At 44.9% G+C, this 11,158-nt stretch overlaps 1 protein-coding gene across 1 annotated transcript in view; it reads right to left on the bottom strand.

Moving 5' to 3' along the window:
• ak5 (adenylate kinase 5) overlaps positions 1–8,433 on the bottom strand; it is a 61,190-nt gene extending 52,757 nt beyond the window's left edge. Inside the window, exons 1-4 of the mRNA XM_086204339.1 lie at positions 8,113–8,433; positions 6,605–6,791; positions 4,575–4,742; positions 85–257 (exon numbers count right to left, since the gene is read on the bottom strand). Coding sequence (XP_086060465.1) covers positions 85–257; positions 4,575–4,742; positions 6,605–6,791; positions 8,113–8,172 — 588 coding nt within the window. The 5' untranslated portion in view covers positions 8,173–8,433. The remainder of the gene's footprint in view (positions 1–84; positions 258–4,574; positions 4,743–6,604; positions 6,792–8,112) is intronic.
• Between the last annotated feature and the right edge of the window lie 2,725 nt (positions 8,434–11,158).

Genomic DNA, 11,158 nt, shown 5'->3' on the forward strand with positions numbered 1-11,158 from the left:
AGCACACGCACGCACACGCACACACACACACACACACACACACAGCAGCCACTGTCCACCCCTTCTCCTCTGTTTCTTCGCTACCTGCGGTGCCAGTTCCCCATTGGTGATGATTCTAGCGATCAGGCTCCACTTTCTGTTGCTGGTAGCGTTGTGGATCATCTTCTTCCTCAGCAGCTCGCCCACAGACATGTACTGGAAGCCATAGCGCTCTGCAATCTTCAGGCTCTGCGTTCCCTTGCCGCTGCCAGGGCCACCTAAGCACAGAGAGCGAGAGAGCTGTTGATGTTTTGGGAGAGATTTTGTGTGTGAGTGTGTGTGAAATGTGTCTGCGAGTGTGAAACATTATGTGAGTGGGTGTATTTGCGTAGGAACATGTGTGTATTACTGAGAGAAACCCAGACTAGTGTATGTGTGTGTGTGCTTGCGTGCATGACTTTGCTTGTGTGACATGCGTGAGAGGGTGTTTGTGACTCCCTGCGTGACTGTGTGTTACTGCTTACGTGTGTTTTGCAAGTGTGTGCGGGGGAGAAGGGCAAGTGTATGTGAGGGAGGAGGGTGTGTGTGGGGACAGATAAAACAGATATGTGTGAGCCTCCTACATTCGTTGGCAGCTTTTTTCCTTTGAATTTTGAGGAAAACCGAGATGTGCAGAGCACGACACCAGGACTGGTTTTACTGCATATTTACGTGAAGACACAATCCTAAGAAGCGCAAATGAGAGCAGCCACCTACCAACAAGGCGCAGCCGGTCTATCCGTGTAATTCTGGTGAGGGTCACACAAACATAATATGAATGGAGGTTTTACGCAGGGGCTTTCTCTGATGCACCATGGCAACGCAGACAAGACGGAGAAAGAGAAGTTCTCCGCCACACAATTGGAGGGGTGATACCATCTGATAACATTCCAAATGAACAGACATGCAAGGAGGAAATGATCTCCTTCGTTTCTGGTGCCTGCTCCTCTGAGCAGCAGCGTTTGTTTGGTTTTTTCTTCGTTTGTTTTACTGGGAATTCGTATGCTATCAGGTATTTGTATGCCGGTGGTGAAGCTCCAAACTTAATTTCGTTGCGTCATGTCCATGTAAGCAATGACATGGTAAATCGTGCCCCATAATCCCCTGTAAATCATATTGCACTGTCGAGCGTGGCAGTGTGTTGCCATGATATCGATATCTTGTTAGGAGTTGTGTTAAATTCAAGATATTGTTAGGGTATTGTTAGATTGTATTTAAGTGTCAGCTTTCCTGGTGTTAAAAGACGCATTATGGCAAAAATACGTCAGTTTCTGAACGTACCAGTCAATTTGAGCTGCTGGAATATGTAGTATCTTATCCCCGAGGCCATTTTATTCTCATCACCGATGATCATTTATCAAAACTATGAAGTAATCTGGTAAACAATAATTGCACAATTATTTAAATACACCCCTCCCATGTTTGTGGCTTATTGGGTTAATAACCACCAATTATTTTTTTCAATGATAGGCCTATCTGTTGTTTTCACCACTTTAGTAACGCTAACAATATTTTTTGAACGCAGAGTGTGACAGAGTGATAATTCAGCCAGAAGTAAGACATATAAAGACGAGACCTATAAAATTATAGCAATTACAGAAGTAAATGTCCCATCTATATAAAGCCTTTGTGCGCTCTCTCGCCATTAAAAAAAAAAAAAAAAAAAAAAGCTGCTGTACCCACAGAAATGTCAACTGGTCCAAAATTGCTCCTGGTAGACCACAGAGACGTGAAATAAGTTGGAGAACAAGCTGTGTTGGTAATTTAATTTCGTCGCGATGTTACTGTCAGAAATCTATTTTTTTTAATGGCTGAGAGGAAGTGTGCCCCCGAGTGAGGGAAGCTGTGATGAATCAGTGATGGTGGTACATTTTTGAGTGGGATTAAAATCAGGGAGGTTGTTATTTAACAACTTTTGGGACAGGCGTTTATTGTTTTGGGAGGGTAAACTTGCAGTTAAGTTATTATCAGGAATCAAGGTTTGTGTTTCAGAATGAAATCTGTGATAAGTCTGAAACAGCCTTTGACAGCAGGCTGGAGGGCAGCGGTGGCAACACTCCCAACAACGCCACTTATTGATCATCGATTTTCACAGTACTTCAGTCGGGTTTGAACTTTTAATTTTTCTTTCAGTCCCCACACATGGACTGGTTGTCCATCATCTCTTGTGTGTACAACTGAGCGTAACATCATGAACGCCTTTTCGCCTGTCAGTGGATGTGCGCGCGTGGTCCTCCCTGTTCGTGCGATTCGTTGCAAACTCCTCTTTTCTCATGGTGTCAGGTTTTTCAACCTCTAACTTTCTAACAGACATGCCCGTGTATATCAGTCCTATTCATGGGATTTAGAACCTTCAGCCAGCTGGTAGATGTCGATGAAGAACTTTCCATGTAAAAAGAAACTGGTTCTCCATCAGTAAAACCTCTGAAAATCAACTGAACTGAGCAGTTCGGTCGCATTGCCACACACTCACTGTCAGTTTTTCTTTTAAAGAAAAAGTCCAGCCTCTTGCAACATGGACTCCTTTGCTCTCTAACTATGAGTTAGACAGTTAGCATAGTTAGCGCAAAGACCACCAGCAGATGAGAACAGAGAGCCGGGCCGGCTGCTGATCCCTCCCACTCCAGTCCCCACGCTGGAGCTAATTGTGCCACGGTCTCTTAAAATCTCACAGACCAGAGTCGTCTCAATCGTGCTTTTACTCGACTGTAAACAAAGCTAGTCGTCATTTTTCTTAGAATTCAACAAAGAAAGTCTTGGTTGACTGATATTTGACCAGTTCAATGTTAAACTCACTCGCTACCTTCAAACGCAGCTGTTTCTTGAGATCACGAGAGGAATCGAAGAAAACGTCTTGTATTCGCAACCTCGAAATCTGCTGAGGTCAGGCTCCACAAGCTTTGTACACGACTTCCCTTGTCATAAACACCAAGAATGCACTGTGACGGCAGCGTGCAGCCCTATGACCGTGTCACCGTGTCACCCATCAAAGATACGCTGATTCGTCGTGCAGACAAAAACACAACTCAGTCATATCTAGGTGTTGCACGGGCCAGTACGCAGGCAGCAAGCACTTCGCCTCGCGTCTGAGTATGTTTTAACTTCTGACCCGACCTTCTCCCGACCACTCATCTCACCTCTGTCAGTTTCTCCACAAACCTGACTGACAAAACATTTGCCATGATCCTCCAAAGAGATGACAGCTGCTGCCGTCCTCTTTTCTGTTTAAAAATAGGACACAACGCTCTCACAAAGATGTTATAGGAACCGGCTTTGTGCTGCGAGGACAAATAACCCTCATCCACACCGCAGACGGTGTGACATCTCAGGTATACGCAGGAAACCCAAACATTCTGCAGCTTTTAGGAGGCGGTGAGTCATTTTCTTGCTTTATCAAAACCCTAAAACTATCTTTCAGAAGGTTTATTAATAGCACTATTTTTCATTCCAGCTCAGCCGGAGTCATTACTCTTACTACTCTCTATTTAATTTATGAGATTAATGAATGTATTTGACAGGTTAATGCAGGCCCATCCAGGAAATCAGATTAGGAGAGCATGAGTGTCTAAGACAGTGAGTGACATACGACAAGATCTACCCAGCTGATACAAACAGAGAGAGGCGGGGCCAGCAGCAAAATACTAGGAACAGCACCCTGGTGGTGTTCACCCACTGGCAGGTTCTCATCCAGGCCATGTATTTTTATATCAAAAGTGAGTCACATAAAAACATTTATTTTGTACTTTTATTGACCTTTGGATATCAATGGCTGAATATGACATCCGAGATTACAAAGAAGCACTTCTGCCAGAGTTTGTTTACAGATGAAAGTGTCGTTTACGTCTCCGGGTTCATGGGAAAACGAGTTAACATGAGTGCTTCAAAATCAAACTTGGGGGTAGGACAGGGTAGACACTAACGCCATTTGTTTCTGCCTCAGTATTTCCTCTGTGTATCGCACTACATCTCATAGTGGTGGCACGTGTGTAGGCCTCCCCCAACACTACAAATGTTGCTCACATCTCATTCTTCGTCACCCTCAAGTTCTCCAACATTGAGGGTGCATTCAGACCAAATCGGCCGCTGCGGCGAGGATGCAGGCTCTCGCGCATTTGACTAGAGATGGTGCGCTTTAGTGGTGAGGGTTAGCAGAGCAGCCCAGAAAAGTTGGAGAGAGAGAGAGAGAGAGAGAGAGAGAGAGAGAGAGAGAGAGAGAGAGAGAGATGTTGCCCTGCCGTCGATGCTGCAGGAGCAACAACCATTTATATTTAGTTTGAGGAGAGAAGAAGGAATGTGCCCACGTGGGGGCTTGAGAATCCTCCTCCTCTCATTTCGATGTGTATCACAGCCGCTGTGGCGTCGGATGAAGTCTGAAAGAAACATCCCTTTCATCCCCGCGTCTTTACGCTCCCTACACTTGTTTCTCATCAGTCACTCACTTGGCACCTGACTCGTCCCCCTCTTTGTCCCGTTGAGCTGGTCTGTGTTAACTGAGAGCGTGTTCAGGCTTCCTACCTGGAAAGTAGCTGTGTAGGTGGAATATTTGCGTTATTTACCGATGACGAGGATGACTTTGGGTCTCGGTCTGGACGGATCGAACACCTCGTACTCTTCTATGAGCTCCGCCGTTTCCGACAGGTCCGAGTCGCTCTCGATGGAAAACTGGCTGATGGGAGGCAGGCGGTCGTACCGTCTGTAGGGGAAATTGGGACTGTCGGGCAACACTGCCACAGACAAACACACACACACACACACATGCGAATAGAAATTAGCACATATGTGTGTCCTCTCGGAGTAAAATATAGATTTTTACTTTTGTACTTTTTACAAAATAAAAGGGAAAATGAGCCGCATGATTACAGCCGTCAATCACACGTGTCACATTATTTCAATCCTATTTTAGAACAACGGCTAAAAAAAAAATAAAAAAAAGAAGGAGCGTCTTTCACAATCAAACAGCAAATCTGAGTGTGATGAAGCTGCTTCATCCAGTTTGATAATTATGCTGCTGTTCCTGGCTGGGAAGGCGCTGATTATACAGCATTAGCAACAATAACACATTTACCAAAGACAGAAATCATTCCTTCATGCTACACAAAGACAACAGAGCTGCTGTAATTTACGCGCAGAAGTGAGATAATCTTGTTACCATCCATCGTGAATGATACAATGACGATTTTAACGCTGACAGTTCAGGAACCAGAGATGGAATTTTAGGTTTTGTCGAGAAAAGCGTTGCCATTTTCAACAAAAGGATTAATCATGCTCGTTGGGTTGAATCGATCGTGAATTGATTGTGAATTCAGGAAGAGACGCTTGCAAATGTGTGCTGCCCGCATCTACAGGCTCACCTTTGCTCTTTTAACATTTGGAATACACGAATCAGCCAATCACGCCAGCAGAAGACAATCAGGAGGCGAGAGCAAGCGTTCCTCCAAACCTTTTGAAAGATGGCAGATGTGAGGCGCAGATATCAGGGCAGAGAAATCTCTGTCCCTGCTCAGGCTGCAGCTCCCACTAGGACAGCGCTACCGCTGGAACAGCTTTTATGTGTTTTTAAGGTTGAAGATTATTTCATTATCTTTCCAAGTGACCTTTTTGTTAAAATGATCTCTTCTGGTCTCTGTTGCCCAACCGTGTTGCTTATTTTTATCCCCAAACAAAGAAGGGAGTGTCTGGAATTAAAACCAGGCCAAGTAAAGCAAAGCAAACGGAAATAGTTCTTGCCTGGCTTTGCAAAGTCCAACTTAGTTTTACATTTGCTACAGAGGTAGTTAGACGTGCAGGGATCCACAGTTAGAGGAGCACTTTGAGCCCGCCATTAATTATTTACCACGCATGTTACCATGCATGGTACAAATATCCTTGAGCTGAAGGTCGCTGCAAACCTGGAAGATCACCAGTTGCTCACAGTAGATGTCAGGAGCAAAGCGTAACAACAGCAAGGGTTTGTTTCCTGCCTGTAAGACTACAATGAGGATTGACAATGCCCATGTGTGTAGTGTGTGTGTGCAACATGCACATTTGTGCGCAGGAGCACTTCCTGAGGGCAGCGGCAACACGTTGCTACCACTGCTTGGGTCCGAAAGATGGAACATGTTGGATGTGGCCCGTTTGTTTGAGCTCTGGTTTCCAACAAACATCTCCAGCGCATTTTGTGGAATTAAAACTGCACACAGCTGTGCTTTGTGCTTCATGGGGGGGGGGGGGGGGGGGATCTGGTCTCACTCTAACAAAAATCTCTGATATTCCAAACAATTCACACCAATTCCTGTTAGAATTCGAGGGAGAGGGAGTTCCGATTTCAGATTTCTTCCTGATGGATTCAAACCTGCTTGTGAGTGTAAACAGGGGTCTATTGATTATCTGAGAAACATGAGAAATTTGGATTTACATGTCTTATAAACCTATAAAGACATACAATCCATTCTGATGCTGTGCAGAAATTCATTTCGAGGAGGCTGGAGTTCGATTTTACTTTTTTTCTTTTTCTGCTGCAACAACTGAGACGATGCGTCCTCTTTAACGAACTGATCAATCATCTTGTCTCGGTTCCGATGCGTCTCAATTAGTAGTCACTTCTCACCATTCCTGAAGAGGGACCTGCGTGATTGGCCGCCGTTGAGAGGGGGAAGGGACTTCTTCTCCTGGCCTACAAACGTGTCCCACCGCACTTTGTCTGGTCCTCCGAGCTCCCTGACTTTCTTCAGACAGACCTCCAAGTAGTCGATGGGGTCATCGGGCCGGTAGTACATCAGACCCGTCAGCAGGCTCTGGAGGGAGACATGGAGAGGAGTGGTTACACGAAGAGGGTTCGTCCTGGCATGGCAGCATCTTGGTTCTGATGCTGTGACAGTGTGGCGCCAGAACGAGGTGAAGTTTGCAAGCGCAGATCTGGTCGCTTTGGCTTCCACCGGAGTGAAACCAACAGAGAAACACGAGCCCAGCGTGGTTTTGTTTTACTTTCTTTTGTTTTGTTTGTGTGTGTGTGTGTGTGTGTGTGTGTGTGTGTGTGTGTGTGTGTGTGTGTGTGTGTTTCCCTCAACCAGGACTGCTCTGAAACAGTCCCGGTTCCTGTGGGAGTTCCTGCTGCTTCCTCGCCATGGAGACTCCCACCATCACTTTTAAACGAGCAAGATGATGATGAAGACGATGATGATGAAGGCGATGATGTGTCCCTTCACTGCTCAGCTTAATTTAAACTGTCCAGTGAATAAAACAAGCGCTGCATGCATTAGCTGTGCTCAGGATGAATGCTGTCGCACGGAGGAGCTCTCACGCCCCCCCCCCCCCCCACTCCCAGGAAGATGAATGGAACTTCGTCATTGTTTTTTTCAACTCTGCCCGTCTGCAGTTTAAAAAATGAGCTTGAGATTCTTTTCTTTTATGCCCTCCGTACATGTTTATGATCAGTATTCCTGGAGAGACTTCATGAATAGTTAATTACACACACACACACACACACACACACACACATTCACTTACAGTAGATTAAATTTTAACATACTGCTGATATTCCCCTTTGCAGTTTACTAAAATCGTCGGAATAAATAATTTGGGTTAAACGAAACCCGTCCATACTGCTGATGAATATTCTAATCTCTAACACGAGAGCACACTGGGGGTTTTACTTTTTTTTTTTTTTAGGAATGTTTTGGTTGTTATTTTCTGTAAGGAAGCAGCGATGAATCCAACACCAGCGCCTTCAGTTACAAGCAAATCACGCTGAGCAGAGTAGGAAGTCTTTTTCTGTTGTTGATCTAATAACAGTTTGGCATCGCCATAAAAAAACACCACCCTAGGAGGCTTTCTGAAACACACACACACACACACACACACACACACACACACACACATACACATACACATACTATACACAAACACATATATACACATACACATATATATTCATGAATGATGAATGCAGGTTCATTTGAACCGCTGTTCTGAGCAAAAACAAAAGTAACATTTCGCGCTGGCAGGCACCAAAAACAAAGAATCACGATACAAATCTTAATCTGATTCACAACGTGACGTTGTTTCACCCAAATAACGCTGAGAGCGACGCGTCTCGTCCCCGTCCCCGTCTCTCACCTCAAATAGTTGAGGTATCTCCCGCCGTGCGAGATACTCCTTGGCATCGTTGGTATTCATCTCCTCTGGAATCACAACTTGTCCGGAGCGCGTTTATTTCCCCCCCCTCAAGAGGACGTTTCAGTCTCGCCTTTGGTCAACAGCCGAGCACCAGACAGATTTGCCCTCAGCGCATTTTTGCGTGTGTTCATGTGTGTATTTGTGCGTGCGTGCGTGTGTGTATGTGTGGACTTTAAAACTGGATTCCTGCAGGCGATGCCACCGCGCCACCCACCTCGGTGATGCGGATGCGCGGCTCGTCCGCCTTCCCTCCCATACCGCTCTAGTGTGTGTGTGTGTGTGTGTGTGTGTGTGTGTGTGTGTGTGTGTGTGTTAGTTGAGCGATGAGTGTGCCAAAAACACGCACGTCTACTTGTCACTTGTCATCAGAGTCCAGGAAACTCGGTGTTTTGTTTTGTTTTTTGTTTGATTTTGATAATTGCCTGCAAAAAGTGATAAATGTGTAAATAGTCGATTGTGTAACTATGATAACCGAGTGTGTGTTAGTACCGGGGACACACACGCGCGCACACACACACACACACACACACACACACACACACACAGTAAGTTGGAATCAACTGGGAAAAGAAAATTAAAGGGTAAAAATTTGTGGTGGCGGCTGTTGTTGAAGAATCTCCAAAAAAAAAGGTATCCTTCAGTTCCTTAATTTTCTGTTTGCAATGTCAAGGATAAGAGATGTGAAGTGAAAAAATGTCACTGTCAGACCTGTGGACCACCGCTGAAGCCGAAATATATACCAAAACAGAGGGCATCCTCTGGGACCCCTCCACATTTTTGCTTTTTACAAATCCAGCATCGCCGTGTTGGTCACTCTTCCACCAATTTCACCAAACTTACACAAATGTGTTCTACATTTGGCGTTTCATTCTCATAGTGGCCTCATTGCTGGTTGATCAGTTTTCTTGCAATTTACATTTTAACAGCCCAGGAGCCACCTGAAGTCGCCTCAGCCGTCACCAGGCTACAATGAAGATGGACAATTTAAAATTGTATGTATACAGAGAGGGCGGCACAGTGGTGCAGTGGTTGGCATTGTCGCCTCCCTCTCGCAAGAGGGTTTCGGGTTTCGGGTTCCGGGTTTGAGGAACTCCAGCTTCCTCCCACAGTCCAAAGACATCAAGAGGGGACCAGGTTAATCCAGACTCTAAATTGACCGTTGTCGTGACTGTGAGAGCCAATGGTTGTCTGTCTCTATGTGTTGGGACCTGTGATGGACTGGTGACCTGTACAGGTTGAACCCCACCTCTCGCCAGAAGGCTGCTGGGATAGACTCCACCCCCCGCGACCCTCAACAGGATAAGAGGAAGAAAATGGATGGATGAACACAGAGGAATACAGTATGTCCGTTGTAGATGACAACCAACAAATCCATCCCCAGTGCTCAAATTAATGCATTTCTACCAGAATTTGAAAGTTCTGTTTAATGACATGAAAAAAAACTTTGCCTGAAGACGAATCAGTGGATTTCGTTTCATGCACAGGGACAAGAACTCCTGTGAGCAAGACTTAGGTTCCCCTATGTTTTAGTGCAGCACTTTTCTATACTGTATGCTTTTGGCTCCAGCCCAGCATTCATCTTGTACAACCATGCTTCATTTTGGGGTTGTGCATTAAAACTCAGGTCAACAAAAGTTGCTTTTCCCTGTTTAAAACAGTCAAGTCCTCCTTAGGTCAGTCTGTCTTCCTGCTTTGTCCCTTTGGAGTGGACCCTCGCAGCCCTCTTGCGAAGAAGAAGATTTCACGATCGAGGAACAGTCACTGCAGGACTAAACAACCTGATACTAAAATGCTAATTTACGGATTGAAAATGGAATAATGATTAGATTTATGTGTCGGGGAGTTGTTCTGTTGCAGCTATTCTTCCTTTTTTTTCCCATATTCTAATGATGTTAAGAGGGGCATTACTATGATGAGTGCAGGCAAAGGGAGTGACACTGCAGGTCAAAAATGCAGCAGCAGAGGGACGCATCTGGAGGATTAAAGTGTTTGGCACATCTGTAAAACGCTGGAGTGTCAAATTTTCAAAGCTGCTTTCCCAGCAGATCACCTGCTGCCTGGGCTTTAAAGTTAGATTATTGCTTCACATTACTACAGGGCTCTCAGACACTTGGCTACTTCAGCAGTAACATGACATGCATCGTGACATCTGCGGTGTGTGTGATGCCCGTGTCACCTCTCATTAGAGGAGCCTTTACCTAATTAGCCAGGGAGGGCTAGTTTGAATACAAAACTCTTTCATTCGATGTCTCATCTTCTTTCTCCTGCTCTCAACGGAGCCTCAGCCCCAGCTGCCGCAACAATTCAAATAGTTTGTCTCATTTCTAAGGAATCATATTACAACTAGAAATAACTTGAGTCCCTGTGGACATGCAAGGCAAATTTGAAGAAATTCCCTCAAGGTGTTCCTGAGATATTGCAACAGATATGATGATGAAATGTGAGCTGAAAGTGACCTTCCCGGGTCCATTAGTTTCCTTGATCTCCTTTAAATTGATTGCTTGTTCTCATAAGAGTTCAGTTATTGCAGACGCAATGATGAACCGAACAGGTGCATCATCCGAGAACCACATAAAGCCGCACTCGACCAGTAAAGCCAAATCAATTAAAACATAATCAGGAAGATTTTCCTCATGTCTCTCCATAAAACTGCATCTCAGGCCACAAAAGGTTATCGTCCAAGTTTCATTTATATTCACGTCAGCAAAAGACTCCCCACCTAACAGTAGACCATTCATTCCTGTACAAACAGAACTAGGATGTTGTCCACAATCATGACTTCAATATGGAAAAACAGCAAAAGTAAAGTAAAGCGGTGGGTAAACATGGACAATAGCCAGCTTGATTTGAAATATTTAAAACAACGACTTGACCTGATCTTACATAAGTCAGCGACTTCCTAAAAAGCTACGACTTTACTCCAGTAAACAACAAATCACTTTTCCCTCACTGTATACGAGGAATGTTTTATTTTGAAAAGGTGTTG

Source organism: Aulostomus chinensis, chromosome 5 (assembly GCF_037954235.1).
Source record: "Aulostomus chinensis isolate RoL2024-O1b breed Wild chromosome 5, RoL_Achi_v1.0, whole genome shotgun sequence".
NCBI classification, from domain to species: Eukaryota; Metazoa; Chordata; class Actinopteri; order Syngnathiformes; family Aulostomidae; genus Aulostomus; species Aulostomus chinensis.